Below are 23,029 nucleotides of genomic sequence, written 5' to 3'. Positions count from 1 at the left end.
TTGGATTGCCAGTGGAAGGTAATCCCTGATCCCAATGGTAGTGACCACTTACCTATCAAAATTACAATCACCAATGGGATCAATACTTCAAATTCAACAAATATGGAATATGATCTCACAAGACACATCGACTGGAAAAAGTATTCGGACGCAATTAACTCAGCTATCAATTCCGTGGAGGTTTTACCTCCGTTGGAGGAATATAACTTTATTTCTCGTTTGATTTTCGATTGTGCGGTTGGTGCTCAAACGAAACCCATCCTAGATCCATCTGTTCGTCGAAGGCCTCCCAACCCATGGTGGGACAGTCAGTGTACCAAAGTTTACAAGGACAAATCGAACGCCTTTAAAGTTTTTCGAAAACACGGAACCCTGGATAACTTTAACACGTATTTTTCCCTTGAGCAGCAATTTAAAAACCTGATCAAGGGGAAAAAACGTGCGCATTGGCGTAATTTTGTGGGAGGTTTGTCGCGGGAAACATCCTTAAGCACTTTATGGAATGTAGCACGGAGCATGCGTAATCGTTCTTCCACGAACGAAAGTGAAGAACATTCGCATAAATGGATATTTAATTTCGCGCGGAAAATTTGTCCAGATTCCACACCTGTGCAAAAAATCATAAGAAGTGTGCCGCCGAATAGATGCGATCTAGATTGCGGCTTTTCGATGGTAGAATTCTCACTTGCTCTCCTTTCTTGTAACAACACAGCTCCGGGAATTGATAAAATAAAATTCAACTTGTTGAAAAACCTTCCGGATGCCGCCAAATTTCGCTTGTTGAATTTATTTAATCAATTCTTGGAGCATAACATTGTTCCCGAAGATTGGAGACAAGTGAGAGTTATTGCTATCCGAAAACCTGGGAAACCTGCGTCCGATTTTAATTCATACCGTCCAATAGCGATGTTGTCTTGCATTCGGAAATTGATGGAGAAAATGATTTTGTTTCGTTTGGATAAATGGGTAGAAACAAATGGCCTCCTTTCAGATACTCAATTTGGATTTCGAAGGGGCAAGGGAACAAACGATTGTCTTGCTTTGCTGTCTTCAGAGATACAAATGGCGTACGCAAAACGTGAGCAAATGGCTTCAGTGTTTCTAGACATAAAGGGAGCTTTTGATGCAGTCTCAATAGAGGTGTTGTCAGACAAGTTGCACTCCCGAGGTCTGCCTCCTCTATTGAACAACATCTTATACAGCTTGTTTTGTGAGAAATATCTGAATTTTGCTCACGGTGATATTGCAGTTAGAAGAACCTCTTACATGGGCCTCCCGCAGGGTTCATGTTTGAGTCCACTGTTGTACAACTTTTACGTAAGTGACATCGACAGTTGTCTCTCTGAAGGCTGCACTCTAAGACAACTTGCAGATGACGGCGTGGTATCTGTAACAGGATCTACTGAGTCTCATCTGCACAGACCTTTACAAGATACTTTAGACAGATTGTCAACCTGGGCTTTGGGGCTTGGGATTGAGTTTTCTCCACAGAAAACGGAGATGGTTGTTTTCTCTAAGAAACGTAGACCTGCTCAGCCTAAGCTTCAACTCCTAGGTAGGACGATCATTCAATCGAGGTGTTTTAAGTATCTTGGAGTTTGGTTTGATTCCAAGTGCACCTGGAGAGCCCAAATTGAGTATCTGAAAGGAAAATGCCAACAAAGAATCAATTTTCTCCGATCAATCACTGGCACCTGGTGGGGAGCTCACCCAGAAGATCTTTTAAAATTGTATCGAACAACTATTCTCTCAGTGATGGAATATGGTAGCTTCTGTTTCCAGTCGGCTGCCAAAACTCATCTCATAAAACTCGAGCGTATCCAATACCGTTGTCTTCGCATCGCTTTGGGTTGTATGCCCTCAACGCACAACATGAGTCTTGAAGTTTTGGCAGGAATACTCCCTCTAAAAGATCGATTTAATTTATTATCACTCCGATTCCTCATCAGGTGTGAGGTCTTGAACCCATTGGTGATTGTAAATTTCGAAAGACTACTTGAGCAAAATTTTCAAACCAGATTTATGTCTATATACCATGTCTTCATGTCCATGCAGGTAAATCCTTCTTCGTATTCTCCAACTCGTGTTTACATCCCAGACTACGACAACTCTTCTGTCCAGTTTGATTTGTCTATTCAGCAAGAAATTCGTGGAATACCGGACTCCCACCGCCCACTTCTGATTCCCAGAATTTTCGATGCTAAATATAGACACGTCGATGCTGATAAAATGTACTTTACCGATGGTTCACTTATAGAGGAATCAACAGGATTTGGAGTGTTCAACGAAATGTTCAGCGCATCTTATAATCTCCAGTCACCATGCTCTGTGTATATAGCAGAGTTAGCAGCAATTTTTTGGGCTTTGGACACCATCGCTTCACGGCCTGCGGGACACTACTATATCGTAACAGATAGTCTCAGCTCTGTTGAAGCAATCCGCTCAATAAGACCGGGAAAGCACTCACCGTTCTTCCTTGAGAAGATACGGGATATTTTGAGTGCTTTAACAAGACGTCGCTTCTCCATCACCTTTGTTTGGGTTCCCTCCCATTGCTCGATAGTGGGTAATGAGAAGGCAGACTCTCTGGCAAAGGTGGGGGCGACAGAAGGCGACACGTATCAGCGTGAGATCGTCTTCAACGAGTTTTTCTTTTTAGTTAGGAGAAATTCTCTTGTCAACTGGCAGCGCAAATGGGACGAGGGTGAGTTGGGTCGGTGGCTTCACTCGATTATCCCAAAGGTAAGCCTTAAACCCTGGTTTAATAGATTGAACTTGAGTCGGGATTTTATTTGTATATTTTCCCGTCTCATGTCCAATCATTATTCCTTAGACGCGGTACTCTATCGTTTTGACATTGCTGGCAGCAATTTGTGTAGTTGCGGCCAAGGTTACCATGACATCGAGCATATTGTCTGGTCGTGTGAGGTCCATCTTGTCGCCAGAACGAATTTATTAGACTCCCTTCGGGCCCGAGGAAAACCACTTAACGTTCCAGTGAGAGCCGTGCTAGCTGTGCTAGACTTGGACTACATGTTCGAAATTTACCTTTTTCTAAAAGCTATCGATCTCCGTCTATAATTCTTTTTATTTTCATATTTCCCTTTCTATCATCTTTTTCTTTAAACTCAAAGTGTTAAGCTAAGCAAACAATTGTAAAAACAAAAACGATTTTGGCTCCTTAAAACCTGAAGGTATGAGCCGTTTCAAATAAAGAATTATAAAAAAAAAAAAAAATATTGACAACACACTGTAGAACGCACACTTTCTGCGTTCCAACCGTCAAAATACGAACGAGCCGCGAAAAAGAACGAAAGAAAAAGGTCTTGAAAAAGATTCGTAAAAGTGGAACGAAAGTATATTAATGTCTTGTTCGTTCGTAACGATTAGGAAAATATTTTGCAAAATTCGTAGTAAATCGGTGCAAGATTGGAAAATATCGGGGTGATTCGGGTACATTGGGCGCTGCTCCTGCTCGTGGTCGGTTTCGCGTCAGCTGGATCGAGAAAAATCGCCCGAAATCGAGCCAGTGAAAATTGGCAGTGTGTTTTCTTCCGTGGGGGCAGTTTCTTGAAAGAAGAGGAAAGTTTTCTCACTGCTGGTTTGCTCCACTATTGATGGTGGTAGCACTACTATTATAGTGGGCACCCGAATCCGAAAGTGCAAATAGTGGCTTAAGGCCATGTCGAAACATGATATGGTGGTGCATTCTATGGCATAGTGCGGAGGCTTCGTTTGGGGAGAGAATGTGAAAGGAACTTGGGTCACATCCGGAAAAAGGAACTTACGAGTTGTTTGTGAACCAGTTTTCTTCACTGTCCTTCAAGGGGGGCGAAAAAACTTTCCTGGCTTATTAAAAAATAGTGTGCATACGCGTAGGAGGGCAACAGTAAAAAAAGATAGAAAAATAGCTATAGAAAGTCACAGAACGGATCGAAGCAAAACAAAGCAGAGAACGAAAAAGAAAATTATGAAATGAACCTTCGGAAATGGGGTCACAAACCTTGGAAATTTTGCGACAAGGAGTATTGGCCAGCTTGACCGGTGGATGGTTCTACGATGTCCATCAGAATGTGTTCTGCAATGCAGTCCATCTGTACATCTGGCTGTTCTTGCTGTTTATGCCCTTCATCATCTATATGGTGAGTGTTATTTTTTTTTTCTTCTGTAGAATAAAGACACAAATCATAAATTACGTCACAGAAAATCGGATGACATTTTTAAACATTCTCCCCAATTACGCATTGCTAAGCAAACGATGGCCAAATGTATGTCAATATCGTTTTATCCTTTCTTAATATGATTCACAACTGTATTCTGAGAGACATCGCAAAAGCAGGAATGGCTGTCTGCTGAAACTATGGATAAATTATTCAATGAGAAGAGATTCCCGGAAACAACCTATGAACATTAATTTTTATGTTCGGAGGACAAGGAACGTTCAATTTCGGGATAAAATCTAAGGTCTTATTTTGCGACTCGAGTGACGTGACTCACAAAATTTCAACTCGTTTTGCTGGCTAAATAGCCTCTCTAGTCTCGAAATTTTTGTTCGGATGAGCTGTTATTGGTCTTCACAGCTCATCGATACACAAATTTTTTTTCTGAGGAATTTTCTGGAGTCGGGAAGAATAAGTGAAATTTCGTGAGTTATGCCACTCGAGTCGCAGAATAAGCCCCTAAGTCTTTGAACTAAGTAGCCGAATTCGAAAAAATAAAACTACTTTTTTTTCTAACTTTACAAGTTAGAGGGTCATTAATTAGTATTGTTATTATTACAAACTAGCTGGCCCCATGTGCTTTGCTACCCCTTCCATGGAAAAAATTATGTTCGTCCAAATTATTTTAATAATAACAATAATAATTTATTCATTGAAGTTACGGTAGCCTTAATAAAGTTACATGTAACTATTGCACAAGGTCAAGAAGATAAAGAATAATGGTGTTGAATGCAATTGAAGGCGAGTGGAAAATCAATCAGGACTATAACGATGCATCTAGGTTATTGTAGATATCGTGATTACTCCCCCCCCCCCCCCTTTATGAAGACCCTCGCTATCGAACACTGATCACGACAATGGAAACCGACTCCATTTGGTGAAGGTGTGAAGCTTAACCGTGCCGATGTACCTGGAAGGCTGGCGGGTCGTTAAGGCACGACAGTCTCTAACGGTTGCCTGTGGGGTACCGGGACACACCCCACAGTATCCCAGTCCTTGCTGCGCTAAGCAGGTCACTGGCGCAGTGGACCGTTTGTTACCTAGCTACTCGTGCGATTCAAAATGAGCAAAAATACGATTAAAATAAAAAGGGACGGGACGGATAAAGGTGAGAGCCCGAATCCGTTCGGCGGGAGTGGCCTTAGGCGTTCGCCGGTTAGGCAATCTGCCAACCCGGTGGACCCGACGGCGAAGTCGATGGAAACGCCGAGCGAGGTCCGAGCGGACCCGTACGAGGAAGTACAGGAAGCGCTGGAGGACCTACTGAGCTCCCCGGAACTCCAAGATCCGGGAGCTCCAGTAGAGTTGGTCACAGCCATGGCTGGTATCGCTGACCTTGTGGAATGTGTGAAGGGGAAGTCCAAAACCCACAAGGAAATACGCGAGAAGCTAGCCAGGGTGATGCAGCTTTTCATCGCAGCCAACATAGCTGTGGTGGAACGTCTTGCGGAGCCCGAGGCTAGACCAAAGGAGCGAGGGCCGGCAGAGACCCCTCTGAGGGCGGATACCATCCGCCCGAAGAAGGTCAATGCCTTTGCCCAAACTGAGGGTGGTCTTGCGTTTGCTAGCAACAGCAAACAGTCTCCCGGGGAACTCAGACCCGGTGACCCTAAAAAAAGAGCGAAGGATCCGTCTGTCCGACAGGATCCTGTGGCCAGCGCTTCCAAGCGGGCGGAAGGCCCTGCAGAAAAGGCAGGTGAGCCGACGAGCGCAAATACCGGATGGCAAACGGTATCGCGCAAAAGGGGAAGGCCCAAAGGTACGGAGACGGGAAAAGCCAAACCCCGACCTCAACGACGCAAACGTCGCGTCAGGGAGAGGGGAGAGGCGATTGTCGTCAAAGTGCCTGAGGACACGTACGCAGATGTCTTGAGACAGATGCGTACAAACGAGGACCTCACCGATCTCGGCGAAAACGTTCGGAGGATCCGTCGGACATGCACTGGCGAGATGATCCTCGAACTAAAGCGTGGTGCAGGAAACTCCAGCGGGACCCTTACGGCTAAGGCAGCCGAAGCCCTTGGCGACAAGGCTGAGGTACGTGCCCTCTGTAAGGAAGTTACCATCCGGTTTAAAAATCTGGATGAAGTCCCGACGGGAGATGAACTGCGGGTGGCACTGGTCGAGCAGTGCAAAATCCGCTCTGACCAGATGTCGGTCCGTTTGCGGTGCCCCGCCTACAAAAAGCCGCAGGCGGTACCTCCCCGGGCGCCAAGAGCATAGAGGTCGTCCAACTTAACCTCAACCACTGCTAAACAGCACACCAGCTGTTGCGGCAGATGACAGTTAAGGAAAAGTTGGACATCGCGCTAGTGGCAGACCCATATCGCAGAACTGCGAGTGGCACTACAAGAGGTTTCGGCGGGTGTTCCACAGGGGTCAATACTCGGCCCGGTTCTGTGGAACATTATTTGCTTATTTATTTATTTATTTATTATTAAATCAACAGATCATATATTGATCCAAATGATATTTTATAATTAAAAACTAACAACAAATACAAATCTACACTGAACTTAGAACACTAAGAATTCTTCTTCGGAATAAAACCTTCGAAACGTCAAAATCAAAATGTTCTGAGAAGCGGTTAAAAGTCTTGATGACGCCAATTATTGCAGAGTTGGCCCCGTAATTGTTTAGTCTAACAGGAACGAAGAGCTGAAGATCCCGATTCCTCCACGATTTACCACGAACTCCTACGAACGAGCCTCCCATCGGGAGCTGAACTCGTAGGATTTGCGGATGATGTAGTCCTCTTGGCGAGAGGCTCCTCGACAGCGAATGTCGAGTAGAGTGCGTCCGACCCCACGGTTTGAAGCTACAAAGATAAGACAATACCTTCTGCGTAGCAGATGACGTGGGTGCGCCGCGTTCGTGCGTAGGATACTCCACCTTCGGGGAGTATCCGAGCAGGGTGGTTCTCAACGACAGAAGCTGTGGGGATAAGACTTGACCTTCTTCGCAGTGGAAATCGTTGGGTAAGGGTTATTCCACGTTCGGGGAATACCCACGGGTAGCGTGGCTCTCGACGCCGGGTGAGCCATTCGAGTCGGAGTAGGATGACGTTTTCGTCGGGAATCATCCGAGTCGTCGCGTTAAGTCCCGCGCGTGTGCCGTGACAGGTGCGAGTCTAGGATAAGCTGCTCTCGATCAGGCACACGACGGGCAAGGTGGAAAACCTCGAACCCTGAAGATAAGATGTCGGGCCTCGAGTCGTTAGAGGAGAGGTCAGGCCTCAAACCTTCAGGCGGAGAGGCTCGTGCGGTCAACCCCGAATCTTTATGATAAGGTGTCGGGTCTCGAGGCGTAAGAGGAGGGATCAGGCGTCTTTTTTTTTTAGTTGGTAACCACAGGTGGTAAATCCCGGTTTACGGATTGTATTCCAAGGCACGGCGAGCCACCGCGTCCCCCCCAGTTTGCTACTCTGGATCCATGGGTACAATGGGAAGACTCATGATATACTCCGTGTATACCCCCTACTCCCTAAAGTCATTACGAGGAGAGGTCAGATTTCAAGTCGTTAGAGGAGAGATCGGGCCTTAAATCGTGCAGAGGAGAGGTAAACCTCGAGTCGATGCGAGGAGGGGTCGGATCTCAAGTCGTTAGAGGAGAGATCAGGCCTCAAGTCGAAGGAGAGGTTTGTGTGGGAATCTCGAGTCATTGCGAGGAGATGTCGGTTCTCAAGTCGTTAGAGAAGAGTTCAGGCGTCGAGTCGTAAGGATGAGAGGTTTTGCTGAAAGTGGTCTCGTTAATGAGTATTGCCTTTGAGCGCATTAGCGCGAATAGACCTCCCACTATTGAAGCATAGTGTACTAAACAGTTCGAGGTGGGAACCAGGTCTGCGGCCCTATGTGAAGTTTAGGGAGTAGGGGGTATACACGGAGTATATCATGAGTCTTCCCATTGTACCCATGGATCCAGAGTAGTACACAGGGGGGACGCGGTGGCGCGCCGTGCCTTGGAATACAATCCGTAAACCGGGATTTACCACCTGTGGTTACCAACTAAAAAAAAAAGATATCGTGAGTCACTCTTGTTAGAGCTGTTGTGGTGCTATATCTTTAACGGTATCCTAATTGATTTGGTGCGAGCATGTGTGGTTCACTGTTTAGATGTTCAGTTATCTGGTCGAAAAGAATCTTCTCTAAAATTTTTGATAGCGCAGGAAGCACACTGATCGGCCAGAAAATTTCCACGATGCGTACGTTCCGAGATGATCATAACATCTACCACAGTTTCGGCAACACATACGAGCTTGAAACAGCTTTTATAGTGATGGAAAAAAACGCAGAAGCGCATGATCGGGTCATGGCCGATCGACCCACTAATATGCCGTTTGAGGATAAAAGGCTGGTTCTTGAACATCAGCAGCCCTCACCTTGGATGTGCCGGTGACGACAAAGGCGAATTCTACGCGCAGCGGGGACGAGAAAACGATATCATGATATCAAGATCATAAAATTGTTACGGAATCCGAAAGAATTGACCGACCTGGAACTTTGGCGACGACTTTGAGCATGAAAACACGGACACGAATTGGAGCTTGGAACGTTTTAACCCTTGCCCAACAAGGCAAGTTGGCTCAACTAGCTAGAGAAGCTAGCCGCCTCAAGCTTGAAATCCTGGGACTGAACGAAGTCCGTTGGCCTAAAACTGGAAAACACAAGACACAAGACGAGGAGAACATACTACTCGGAAACGAGGAGTTGGTTTCCTGTTAAGCCCGCGGCCCTCATTAGATGGGAACCGCCAACTGACGTTGTCGATTTGCAGGAGGAAGAGCAGTTTTACAGTCATCAGACTAGACTAGAGAAAATTCCCAAGAGTGAGATTCACATCCTTTTGGGCGATTTCAACGCAAAGATTGGCTCCGACAATCAGAACCTTGAGCGCATCATGGAGCGCCATAAGTGAAAACGGAGAGCTGTTTTTAGAATTTTGTGGCAACAACAACATGGTGATCGGTGCATCACTCTTCCCCCATCGACCAGCACATAAGGTCACTTGGGTATCCCGAGATGGCCGAACAGAAAATCAAATCGACCACATCCGCATCAGCCGAAAATGGAGAAGGAGTCTTCTTGATGCCCGCAACAAACGAAGCGCAGACATTGCATCTGACCATCACCTCGACACCTCGGGGGTCGATACGACGTTCGCCGGTTGGAGAATCCAGAGGTGAAAAGGGCATACATTGAACAGCTAGAATCCCGAGCCTCGGAATTTCCGACAGACGGAACAGTCGAAGAACAGTGGTGTGGAATCAAGAATGCCTTTATCACGACGAGCCATGGTACTCTCGGTAAAGTTTGTGGAAGAAGAAGTGAATGGATGTCGGAGGAAACTTGGAGAATGGTCGATGATCGGAGATAGGTGAAAGTCGGAATTGAGCAGGCATGTACCGGGTCAGCCAAGGCAGCCGCCCGCTTACGATATGCGAAGCTGGAAAAGGCAGTTAAACGAGCTTGTAGAAGAGACAAGAGAGCTTGGACAAACTCCCTAGCCGAAAAGGGGGAAAAGAGCCGCCGCCAATGGAAATATCCGATCACTTTATGACATTTCTCGCAGCCTCAGTGGTGCAAGGACTAATGCTAGAATGCCGCTAAAAAACCGAGCAGGTCAGTTATTGACCGATCGAACAGAGCAGCTCAAACGATGGACTGAGCACTTCGAACAACTCTTCCAAGTTACGAATAGCGATGGCTAACAGAGCCCGCAGCTCGAAGCGCCAACAGTAAGTCGCATAAATGGCGCCAACTCGGAAGCGTCCTCGCTGGCTGAAATAGAACCGGCAATCAAAGACATGAAATCCAACAAAGCACCTGGGATCGATTGCATCCCTGCTGAAATGCTGAAAGCCGACCCTGCCCTATCAGCACAAATGTTCTACCGTCTTTTCGCTGACACCTGTGATCCTGCAACATTCCCGGCCGACTGGATGCAGGGTATCTCCGTAATGGTCCCGAAGAACAGAAGAACCTTACAGAGTACGGTAATTGGCGAGGCATAACGTTGATCTGTACAACCCTCAAAGTACTCTGCAAAGTGATCCTAAACAAGATCCAGGAGAAAATCGACGCTACACTTCGACGGCAACAAGCTGGATTCCGATCCGGACGATCATATGTGGACCACATCACTACGCTACGAATCATACTGGAACAAATCAACGAATTCCAGGACTCTCTTCTGCTGGTGTAAGTTGATTTCGAAAAAGCATTCGACCGACTTAACCATGAAAACATCTGGGCGGCTCTAAGGCGACGAGGGGTCCCAGAGAAACTAGTCCATCTCATCGAAGCACAATACGCGGCATTTTCGTGCAAGGTCTTGCACGATGGTGTCTTGTCCGAATCAATCTTGGTAACTGCTGGAGTGAGACAGAGATGTATCTTATCACCGCTACTTTTTCTCATCGTAATGGATGAGATTCTGACTGGATCGATCGACTGTGCACCGAACCAAGGTTTGCCGTGGAATCCTTCGACATTGGAGCAACTGAACGACCTTGACCTGGCTGACGATATTGTTTTGCTCGCCCAAACACAACCAGATATGCAGAGCAAACTCGAGTCAATGTCGGAAAGACCAAGTCGATGGAGATCAACACAGGAAATCCCTCCAGTTTCATGGTAGCTGGGCAACAAGTTGAGAAAGTGGAGTGCTTCCAGTATCTTGGTAGTAAGATTACGCCTGATGGTGGTACCAGGAAAGACATCGAACCCCGGATCAGAAAGGCCCGATTTGCGTTTGAGAGTCTCCGAAACATCTGGCGGTCACGCCAGATCTCTTTACGAACGAAAATCCAAATCTTCGACTCAAACGTCAAATCCGTATTGCTGTACGGGTGCACATATGCGGAAACGACGCGAAAACTGCAAGTATTTGTAAACCGTTGCCTGCGGAATATCATCCGCGCTTGGTGGCCTGGCAACTGGATCTCGAATGAGGAACTTCATCGCCGGTGTCATCAAAGGGCGCTAGAAATCGAGATTCGGGAACGTAAGTGGAGATGGATTGGGCACACGCTGCGGAAAGATGAAAACGAGATTTGCAGAGAGGCGCTTAATTGGAATCCAGAAGGACATCGAAGAAGAGGCAGACCCAGCAACTCGTGGCGGCGAAGCCTAGCCGCTGAAATCCGAACTGTCGACAAGAATCTTGACTGCGACCAGGTGAAGACGCTGGCTCCGGATCGTCAACAGTGGAGGTCTTTCACCACGTCCCTATAGGATCGGCGTGGGATCATTAAATAAAAATAAATAAAATATCAAGATCGTCATCGGAGATTTAAAAGCTGACGAATGAAAACAGCCTCAGAATTATAGATTTCGCCGTTTCCAAACGAATGGCCGTACGTAGTACCTTTTTTCAAAGCTCGCTCATAGTCGTCACCCACTGCAATACTCGCAAATTCTTCTTCTGCTTGTATGTCAAAACAATTTTGCAGTTTCGGAAAGCTGTTTTCTGCTGCTTTGAACGGGATTCCTTTCCTCCTCATTTCTTCGATGTTCTGGAGACGCTTTCCGCGCTAAGGATAGTTCTTGTCTTCCTCTGCAGTTTGTACAAAATGGTGCGTTGATACAACCTTTTTCCTTCTCCTCATGAGTCTTGGTGCAGACTCGGCAACGTTGTTGCGCTAGGCAGAACTTCTTTTGGTGTCCGAACCTCCAAAACTAGTTACATTGTTGGACTGAGTAGACATATATTTCTGCTCGGAATGGGCATCGTGAATTTCAGATTTTCAGTTTTGATCAATTTTTTATTCCTCCTGCGTTGTATCCTTTCTACCTTGGTGTCATTAAAATCGCTTTCGATGTTTTCCATAATGTCTTTCTATTCGAATTCTACAGGTATTCCACGTACAAAAGCCGTGGACTCCGTTAAAGATTTAGGTTGAAAGATCTGTAAATTAAATTCTTGAAAGTTCACCTTTCGAATCCTTCTAATATCTTCCGTCGAATCGAGGACGACTTTAAACCTTAGATGTACCATTTCTGAAATCTTGTTGCATACGGTAATTCCAGCATCTTTCAGAACGATTACCTGAACCAGTTTGTGTCTAGTTAATGATTCATCGAAGTTTTCCTGTCCCAAATAAATGATTTTTCAGGTTGATTTCGATAGGTGGTGACGATGTGACGTCTACATTGCTTCTCTCCGATCCAGAAGATACAAAGAGTGTTTCCGACGTTCTTTTGCTTGTGTCTTGCAGGCTCCTTTTGACGGCCACCATCTACTTCTTGGCGCTCAGTGTAACCTTACACCGAAGCTGCTGGCTCCCTATTGTAAGTGATACCTTGCGAATACTCATGTTCCTGTGATGGGTCCTCATTCATTCTTTTTTATTCACTCTGACTATTACCACGTTTCAAAACTTCAATTATGTTCCAGGATTTTTATTTTCCGATTTTTCCGGGTTCACTGCTGTGCAGTCTTTAATGCACTTTAATGAGAACCATAATGGTGATTTGTTGAGTTTTGCTAAAATTAAAGGTGCCAATAATCATACGAATTTGAGCTTTGGTGGGATACCCCTTATAGTTGACCAAATGAGTTGAAAATTAGTATGGGTCTTCTGGACAAGCCATTTAGGCCGGAAAAAATATCAATTTCTTCTTTTGTCACCTTCGGCCGATTTTTGACGGTCGTCATTAGAAGAGAAAAGTCAACGTGTTTGTATGAAAAACAATCCTATCAACTTCAACCTCGTTAGTCGACGAACAAAAAAAATCTAAGTAAATCTAATGAGCGTTACTTTCTCTGTTACAGTACTTTCCGACATCGGCAGCAGTATGGGTCGTCTACTGTGTGTTGATCGCGATTATAATCAGTTTGTTTAAATTCATAAATGTGGCCCTGCATCGAATGTACGACAAGGCACGGACCCTGTCGGAAACCAATCTCAAGAAACCTGCTAAGGTACCTCGTGAAACTGCAGGGTAAGTTAAAGGCTTTCTTTTTAGATTCGTAATGAGCTGAAATTTGAACATTTGTGTATTTTTTATTGCAGTGATGATGATGCAGGAATCGAGATGCAAATCCTGGGAACGGTTGAGGTTGTCGAGACACCACCTGTGGATATGTCGTCCCGCACTTCGGTGGAACGTCACAGCGATGAGATCAGTTGTGCCAACAGTGCTATTTCGATCGATTACCAGGAACAGGTAACCAGTACGATCGATTTGAAGGTGGATGTTCATCGGAAGAACAGCTCGGAATCGAGTGATAGCAATGGAGATGTTGCTGGGCCGTCCAGTGCAGGAGTGGGTGGAAAGTCCATGGTTCGAGCTTCAACTATGCAAAATCAATCGGCGGAAATTACTAGTGGAGCTACTCACAAGCGATCTCTGAGCACACCGAATCAGGGAAAATCTCTCGATTTGGGAACTGAAAGTCACAGGGATGCGCGCGGCGAGAAAGATGTTGTTGATGGTGAGGAAGGAGCTGTGGGAGGTGAATCAGCGAAAGATGGTGGTAAGAAAAATGCAACATTGAGGCGACATCAGTATAAATCGAAACGAAAACAACGTTTCATGAACAATCAGCTACATCGTCAAATATCTCTTGATTCGGAGAAAATTGGAATGGGTATTGCTTTCGCCGATGAAGCAACATCAGCAGGTGCCAATTTACATCGTCATCTGAGTTCGGAAGATCAAAATAACAAATCAAATACGTCTCTCTTTCATCACCATCATCATCACCACCACCATCATATGCTAGCATTGCAAAATCTAGATCCAGATCTTTACCTAGATCATAGTTATACGAAGTCAGCTGTACAATTGGCCGTTGAAAATATTCCTGGCGAAACCACTAGCAAAGTGTATTTGCTGCAGCAATCAACCCCAATACGGCGAGACTCTAGCAGTACGATGTCAGCTATTCAGTTACCAACACTAGCTGGAAATTCTTCTAGTAAAAGCAGACGTCATTCGAATGTAAATTCTAATGCTGTAACCGGAGTACGTCCATTACCGCGGTCATTGACCTCGGTTCGACGCATTAAAAGCGCTGCCCTTGAAACCTGCAGCCCATCGTCGGTGTCCAATCTAGCTCCAACACATCCCAATAGCGTAGAAGTGATTGGGAGCCAAACACTTCAAAATCCTCAACACATTGTGATTCCGCCTCCCAGCAAATGCCTCTCCAGGAATCCGCATTTGAATCTGTTCCCAAAGCCCACCATGGAGGGTTCGACGGTTTCGAATATAAATCCTTCGAATACGGAACCAGTTTATCCAATCGCAGAGCAGGCTGATGAAAGTACGCCTATCAAAAATATGCCTGAAAAGGTAGAGAACTTTGAACCAGACTCGGATTCGGAAAACGCTCACGACGAAGACGATGACGATGATAATGATGATGAAGATGAAGACGATGAAGAGGAAGACGACGATGAAGAAGCCATCGATAGGCTTCGAGGAGGTGTAAGTGAAGATGAAAGTGTTCACACTATACATACCCACATTCACAGGCACCATCATCATCGACATCAGTTCGGGTCTAGTTCGGCAGCTATGAGCCGTCAGGCATCGTTACAACACTCTCAACAGTCGAACCCACCCTCGCACTCACAAACATCTCAAACGCCACATGAAGATGCTGAACAAGATACCGAATCTGATCTGGACCAACCGGGCGGTCTGCAATCGACCGATTCTGATACCGAAAACAATGCAGGTTCTCGTTCGCCTTTGCTGGAGCCAAGGAATCGAGCTCCTCTGGTGATCGTTGAAGCCAAAAACACTTCATGCATCATTCCAGCGACGAGCAGTGGGAATACGGCTTCGAAAATCAATGATAAGATACGAAAGTCCTCGAGCATAACCATCGATGATTCACCGATCAAACAATCCAGCCCCTTGGAGGAAAACGGAGGTCCTTCGTCGAGTGACTGGGAACAAACGAGTGCCAGCTCCAAGGATATGTTGATTTCGGTCAAGGATCAGGGCAGCCGAAATTCCGGAGGGAAATGTGGCGATGGTGAGAAGGTTCCGGGTGATGGTGTTGCGAGTGGCGAAGCAATAAAAAATATGGTATTCGAACTGGAATACGGGGGATACGATGACGAAACATCACGAACCGATGCGAGCCACAAGGTTCGGAAGGAATCCGGAAAGAAGGAATTTGAACGGGAGAAAAGTGGGTCTGGTGAGTTTAGTTGTGCTGTAATTTGTCAATTGTTTTATAAAGGTTTTTTTTTTAAATTTTCTAGTGTCATCAGAAACAACGGTATCGTCGATTGCGCGGAATTTGGGAGCGATTCCCAAGACATCGTCTAATCGCATCACTAATCGAAGATTAAGTGCCGAAGAAAATTATCCGAGCAGCAGCAGTAAGATCTATAATCGGACGCTTTCACAGCGTCTGTCAGCCGAGCGTATACCGGAAAATGCTACTGCAACACCCTTGATAACTTTTCTCAACTACCGCTCGGAAGTTCCCATTCCGCCAATTTATCTTCCCGGGAATAGTTCTCTTTCGGAACAACAGGCGTCCAGTTTCACGTCGTTTCGTCGACCACAAATATATGGTTCGGAACGTAACTATCGGCAGATCCAGTGTCGACTGCGTATGTCTCGCAGCAAACATCCGGTGGTTTCAATGGAACCGAACTCGGGAATCGGACCGAGCAGTTCCCGGGACGAGGATAATAACAACTGTAATTATTGTATAGACTCGATTGATAATCCAACGACATCCAGCCGAAGCGTGGGAGGTTCTAGTACTACGTTTCATGATCAAACAGAGGTGCCTTTAAATTTGTTAGTGGACGACCCGGAACGGTGGGTCCAACTGATTGAACGAGCAACGATAGAAGACGTCATTAAGGAGCGAATAGCAATGAGTAGAGGAGGGGGAAGCGTCGGAATCGGAGCTTCCGGAGACAATAATAATACTTCGATAAATTCGAGCGGGATTGATAAAGCGATGGCTCCGACGGAATACAGTTTGTCAAGTGCACAAAGTGCTATCGATGTGGTTCCGAGATCAATGTTTGGGGAACCACAGATACGACCCAAACGGTATTACAAGTTTCCCGTCAATCTCTGCTGCATAAAGGAATTTAGCATTTCTATGAACCGGCTGCAACTTTTGGCGTTGTTTGATCGTGACACAAACTGGTTCCAAGTAGCCTTGGCGATTATTCTCTGTACATTGGTGTCTCTGCTTGGGTCCACTGTGCTGTATCTGAAGTTCTACGAGGATCTGTACGCCTTTATTTTCTGTTTTGTCATCGCAGGAAGCCAGTATTCACTGTTGAAAAGTGTGCAACCTGATGCGGCATCCCCGATCCATGGGTTTAACAAAACGGTCACATACTCCAGACCGATCTATTTTTGCATTTGTTCATCGTTGCTGCTGGGAGCGCACCATATGCTGCGTGAATACCAACTCAATCCGGAATCCGTAATGGATCGCATTACCCTTTTTGGTTTTCACATATCGATCATCGAATTTCTCCAATGCATACAAAGTATACTCTCTGTGGTCATTCTACTGTTTCCGTTCTTGTTCAGCTTGGGATTGTTTCCTCAAATCAATACATTCGCAATGTATTTTCTAGAACAAATAGATATGCATATTTTTGGAAGTAATGCAGCTTGCAGTTTGTTGTCGTCGTTTCTGTCTGTTATTCGATCGTTATTGGCCTGTACATTGTTGTTTGGACCTGCGTATGGCGGGCTATCAGAAACGGGTACCCAACACGTGCTCTTTTCCATGTTTTGTGCGTTTTTGATAACGGTTTCGTACCATCTGTCCCGCTGTGCTAGTGACTTTACCTACATTTGGGCTGTGATCAAATCAAGTTTAATCGTTCATCCGGATTACGACGATAACAGTAAGGAAGATTCCAAAATGTCGACCGATTCCGATGATAAAACATCCACTGATCCAGACAACCATCGATCAAGCGATGAAATCCATAAGGACGTGGATGAAGAAGCTAATCGTGAATCTACGAAGGAACTGGACGACCCCTTACCGAAAAAGTTACAATACACGGTTACATCAAGATTGAAAAATGATGCAGTTGTCTGTGCTGTATTGTCGCTTATCATATTCAGCTTGCATTGTAGCACGGTATTTACCGTGTTGCAGCCAGACATAAACTACGTTCTGCACACGGGAGCCTGCATTTTGGGATTTTTGATTCACTATATAGTGCCCCAGTTGCGGAAACATCTTCCCTGGCTGTGTATTGCAAAACCGATTCTGAAGGCTAAGGAATTTGGGCTGTTTGAAGTGCAGAACTTGTCCAAGATCATGTGGTTCGAGACGATGTACGTTGTTTTGTGTTTCTTCGAGCGCAATATCCTTTACCCGTTGATATTTCTGAGTGCCCTGACAGCAGATTCCGGTGAAATTGCTTCTAAATTTGGTCTTACTATGGGCACGATCCTGGTTGTTGTCAGCGGATTGAAATGTAAGAAATTCCCACTGATGTTCTTATTTTATATGCCTAATCCAAATCTTCTCGTTTTCAGGTGTTCGGAATGCCTACTCAGACATCAGTAGTCAATACATCGTTCTCATTTTCACAGTTCTATTTTTCCGGATCGACTACAAACTTTCGAGCGAATCTTTCTTGATAGACTACTTTTTCGTTTCGATTTTGTATCGGAAAATTACGGAATTTTTGTTGAAGGTAGTTTCAATTTTATTTTGTTCAAAGTCACAAGATAACATGGTTCTTTTTTTCGGCAGCTTCAATTCGTAGTCACCTATATCGCCCCGTGGCAGATAACCTGGGGTTCTGCATTCCACGCTTTTGCACAGCCATTTAGCGTTCCACATTCGGCGATGTTGTTCCTGCAAACTGCCATCAGTGCTCTGCTGTCGACACCATTGAATCCGTTTTTAGGTGAGTGTTGTTGTAAACTTTTAAATTATTTTTTTAAAATCATCTAATGTTTTTTGCTTGGTTCCATTTTTCAGGAAGTGCCATATTTCTCACCTCCTACGTGCGCCCGATCAAGTTCTGGGAACGGGACTACAACACCCGCCGAATCGACCATTCCAACACTAGGCTAAGTTCCCAGCTGGAACGAGATCTGGGGGCCGACGACAACAACCTGAATAGCATCTTTTACGAGCACCTAACCCGATCGCTGCAGCACTCGTTGTGCGGGGATCTGCTGATGGGTCGCTGGGGCCCCGTCAGCCAGGGCGATTGTTTCGGTGGGTGTTTCTAACTGCTCCTTTCCCTGAAATATGTATTTATGGTGGTTTTTGTATTTAAATTTTAGTTCTGGCATCGGATTATCTTAACTGTTTAGTCCATATAATCGAACTGGGCAACGGACTTTGTACGTTTCAAATGCGAGGTCTGGAGTTTCGAGGCACCTACTGTCAGCAACGCGAAGTGGAAGCAATATCTGAAGAAGTGGAGGAGAATATCGGTAATACTTAATCTCAATGTGTTAATTTTTCCACAAAAATCTGACCTGGAATCTTTACCATCGACAGGTTGTTGCTGTTGTACCGTTGGCCATCTGCCTCGGATGTTAAGTGCCAATGCTATGTTCACTACTCGGTGGCTCGCCTGGCAGGTGATGGCTTCCAAGTATGTCCTGGAAGGGTACTCGATCTCGGACAACTCAGCGACGGCTACGTTACAGGTTTTCGAGTTCCGGAAAGTGCTCATTTCTTACTACGTCAAGGTTTGCCTCGTTGAAAAAATGTGTTGTTTTTTATACTAATTAAATTTTTCTTTCCTCAGAGTATAATCTATTACGCCATTCGTTCACCTAAGTTGGTTAATTGGTTACAATCGGTTGCCATAGAAGAGGCACTAGAGCATACCTTGGATCGGCAGTTTGTTGATTTGGATCCGGTATTCAATCACAACCTCGACGATGACTATGATTTTCGGGCGGCAGGAATTACGAGGGCAAGTTTTTGGAACGTCTATGGCGAGTGGATTCAATTTTGCTGCGAAAAAAGACGGCAGCAAATGCAAGCGGCGATAAATGAAAAGTCGACTCCGAAAAAAGGAACTGCAAATAGTAGTGGACCTTCGGGTACCGGGGCTTCTGCGGTAGGAGCTTCAACATCCACCATTCCAAACAGTGGCGTTATGCTGAGATCAGCTAATGAGTTAAACCATAGGGAGCAAGGGGGTGGCGATGCTGATGGTCCCAAGCAACCAGCGGAAGGAGAATCTAGTACCAACAATGGTCCTACAATGTTTAATGCAGGAAATAACGGGGGAAATGTCAACTCAAATCAGTCGTTTTTTAGTTCGGTAAGATTGACTAACTAACAAACTTAAATCCTGCAACCTCATAATTTTGATTTCTTTTTCAGAACCGAGAGTCACTGGTCACTTCGCTCTGCATGGCGTTGGCTCTTCTAGCTCGTAGAACCCTGGCCACAGCCAGCCACAGTTCGTCATGCGGTGTCGAGTTTTTTCTACACGGTTTGCACGCTCTTTTCAAGGGCGACTTCCGAATCACCTCGACCAGAGATGAGTGGGTTTTTGCGGATATGGAACTGCTCCACGGAGTTGTAGCGCCTGCAGTTCGAATGTCACTCAAACTACACCAGGACCATTTTCTCTGCCCGGATGAGTACGATGACTACAGTGCTCTGTTCACTGCGATCGATTATCACACCAAAGAACTGGTGATATCGCACGAGGCCGACCCGTTGTGGCGTAATGCCGTGCTCCGTGGAGCACCTAACCTATTGGCCTTGCGACACGTAATGGACGATGGATCGGACGAATACCGAGTGATAAGACTGAGTAAAAGGTTTTTAAGCTTCCGTGTCATAAAGCTGAATCGTGAATGCGTTCGAGGACTTTGGGCTGGCCAACAGCAGGAACTGATTTATCTTCGAAACCGAAATCCCGAGCGCGGAAGCATTCAGAATGCAAAACAAGCCCTTCGCAACATTATTAATTCGTCCTGTGATCAACCTATAGGATATCCTATTTATGTTTCTCCTCTAACAACGTCCTATGCGGAAACAAATCCACAGCTATGCAAAATTATTGGAGGAGAAATAACACTGGAAAAAATCCAGCACCTTCTCATCAACTGTTGGAATCGAGTGCGGCAGCGATGCCGCGAAGGGTGTAGTAGCGGAAGTGCAATTATAGACAACGAAATGGGAGAAATTCAAGGAGTCTATAGCAATACTCCCACTCCGAACAATACTCTCTCCGGCACTGCTGGAACCTTATCGTATGGAAGTCAAAACATGTCCCTGTCCGGTGCGGCTAATCGTGGAAGCCTTGCTAGCATCAACAAACCCACCAGTTCTACCCTTCTCGCCGGGTTTCTGAACAGGGAACGTGACTCAGAGCGGGATACTCTTCGTGATCGAGCAGGTGTCATGAAACGCAACCTTAGCAGTAACAGCAAAGACCGGATTGACCGTGCTCTAGCAGCCAGCAAACGTGAGTCTTACAAAGAAGCGCTAGCCGGAGGAAGCGGACTTGGTGTTGCAGTCGGAAGTAGCAACAATTCTAGTCTGAAGCAACAAGAGAGCGTAGAGTCTACCTCTGGGACACATGCCAAAAGCAATGCTTCGTCTTCGATGAATCTGCACATGACCCCAAACACTAGTCAGGCAGCTACCACTAGCGGTTCGGTAATGTTTACTCTGTCACCACCGGGAGAAAGTCCCTATCCAATATTCTCCACCAACGAATGCAGCGGTGGTGCGGCAAGCGTAGAGCGGTCAGATTCCAACAGCAGCAGTAGGGTCAAAGAAAACTTATCGGAGGAAATCGAACCCGATCAATCACAGTGCCAAGTGCATTCGCAAACACAATGGACCAATACGTCGCCTGCAATAGGTTTGAACAAGAAAGTCATCATAGTCGATTCTTTGCAGGTAAGCTCTTGCTTGACTATCATTCATGGAACTTCATCCCTGAACAAAAAAATCCTTTTTCAGATCTACGACTGTCTGGATCTTGGTCGCCGCATAGACGTTATTTGGCCCAACGAACAGTACCGCAGTTGTGGGGGTCGATCGTCCTGGAAAGATTGGCAACCCCAAGAGGGAATGGTGGGCAACGTAATCCACTACTGGCAGCCAAACCATCCGAATCATCATTTTCGTTCCAACGTCAACCGAACTATTCTACTTGTAAAGATCGGTGAACGTTGCGTACCGATTGGTGAGAAGGGTATCAAGGAGTACAACACCATTGGGCTGATGTCGGCCGGTGCTAGCACATCCGGAACGGCTAGCCAAAGCAGTGGTTTAGTGAGCAAACAATCCTCCCTAGAAGTAGCGCCATCGGCTGCCGGAGCGGTAAGTGAATCCATTCTTAACCATCCAGATTCCCAAACAACCGATGATGGTGCACCCACTGATACTACCAAACCGAGCCCAGAATCGGCTAACGAATAATCCGGAACATTCAATTTCTCTCTTGTTTCTATAAGTTGGGGTGTAACGCAGTAGAACCCGGCATACCACGGAAATTTATTCATATTTAAATGTTTTTATCTCGATAAACTCTACTCAGCAATCGTTCTACTTTCATCATCCAGACTAATACTTCATATACCAACCTACGTTTAATGCGTTACAAAATCATTAAAAATAATTTAAAATCGTTACAATCTACACAGCCACACAAAGTTGTTCGAACGCATCAGTTGATAGTTTATTAATACCATTATTTGGGTTTTTGTCACCACCATCATCCCAAGCAACTATCGCGGTTGAGGTGATCTTCCTTTTTAACCTGAACTAGAACATGTTTAAACAAGTTGATCAATTTTCTATGTTAACTAAAATTGGTGAACCAATACTCGAATGAACAAAAAAAATCGTTGCGCTAAACTATTTTACATACATACACACACGTTTGCGGGTAAGTTTCACGGATTTATCATCATCATCATCTGTTTTTGATCTTTAACGAATTGAACATGTCTTATGGTAGATAGTATAATAATAGAGAGTCGTTGTAAAATCGGAATAGCGGAACGCCGAACGCAAAGGAGAAATAGAAAGTTTTATTTTTGTAAAAATAGCTGGTATTATCTAATTTTGTAGCGGATTTTAAATAAAATATTTAAATTTTATCGCAGTACAAAACAGTGTGACTGAGATTCGTTTTGTGTGGGTGCGTTGTATTTCTTTGGGTGCACCATGTGATGCTGAGATTTGTTGAGCGTTTGATGATTGACTGCGATAAAATGATACTGCAAAAGATAAAAATGTGATAATATAAAGTAAGCAACTTTACCTACATTAAATTTACTATTCAGATTACATAAACACTGTAAAAATCCTTGATAAAAAAAACATCGTTAAATTGTTCGAGCGAGACGTCGAAGGAAAAGTTTAAAAAATTACAAACCTAAATATCACGATTATATTGGAAACAAATAGTTTATCCACTATTACAAATCACGCGTAGATAGAAATATATTGAAGGAAAATAAAGAAAAACAAAATAAACGAATAGAGAGTTTAAAAGAGACAAACGTTATTTAAGCTTAATCATTTCACGGTAATTTGACGCTCGCTTTCGTTTTACGAAAAATCTGAAACAGAAACTGTTTCGAATCAGCAAACGAAACATACAAAATAAAAGAAAACAGGTTAAGCTTTTAATTCCGAATAAAACATGTTTTTTCAATAAAAAAAATGGATCGCAGTACCTGATTGAGATGACAGAACCTTTTTTTCACCTATATAGTTGCTGAGCCCGATCAATTCACGGGGTGTTCGTAAATTGATTTTTTTTGTAGATGTCAAATAACTTTCAAAGGCTTTTGCATACCTTTGTTTATAATTTACGAACACCAGTGTCGATTAAAAAAAAT

General features: G+C 44.9%; 1 protein-coding gene across 1 annotated transcript; it reads left to right on the top strand.

The window, feature by feature from the left end:
• The first annotated feature begins 3,349 nt into the window (after positions 1 to 3,349).
• On the top strand, positions 3,350 to 22,823 carry LOC129751882 (protein pecanex). Its single transcript, XM_055747640.1, has 12 exons — positions 3,350 to 4,142; positions 12,993 to 13,162; positions 13,234 to 15,377; positions 15,442 to 17,655; positions 17,717 to 17,877; positions 17,937 to 18,093; positions 18,168 to 18,410; positions 18,479 to 18,631; positions 18,699 to 18,892; positions 18,952 to 19,476; positions 19,539 to 21,074; positions 21,138 to 22,823. The coding sequence occupies exons 1-12, from the start codon at positions 3,990 to 3,992 to the stop codon at positions 21,597 to 21,599; spliced, it is 8,112 nt and encodes a 2,703-aa protein (XP_055603615.1). The 5' UTR covers positions 3,350 to 3,989; the 3' UTR covers positions 21,600 to 22,823.
• The last annotated feature ends 206 nt before the right edge of the window (positions 22,824 to 23,029 follow it).

This window comes from Uranotaenia lowii, chromosome 3 (assembly GCF_029784155.1).
Source record: "Uranotaenia lowii strain MFRU-FL chromosome 3, ASM2978415v1, whole genome shotgun sequence".
Taxonomy (NCBI): Eukaryota; Metazoa; Arthropoda; class Insecta; order Diptera; family Culicidae; genus Uranotaenia; species Uranotaenia lowii.
The sequence above is the reverse complement of the archived record's forward strand: the minus strand, read 5'-3'. Positions and strand labels throughout refer to the sequence as shown.

Excerpts from the sequence above, each read along its gene's own strand:
- LOC129751882 (XM_055747640.1), top strand. The coding sequence starts at position 3,990 with ATGGGGTCACAAACCTTGGAAATTTTGCGACAAGGAGTATTGGCCAGC. Across the intron at positions 15,378-15,441 it reads ACGGGAGAAAAGTGGGTCTG|TGTCATCAGAAACAACGGTA; the intron begins GTGAGTTTAGTT and ends TAAATTTTCTAG. Across the intron at positions 18,632-18,698 it reads AGAAGTGGAGGAGAATATCG|GTTGTTGCTGTTGTACCGTT; the intron begins GTAATACTTAAT and ends TACCATCGACAG.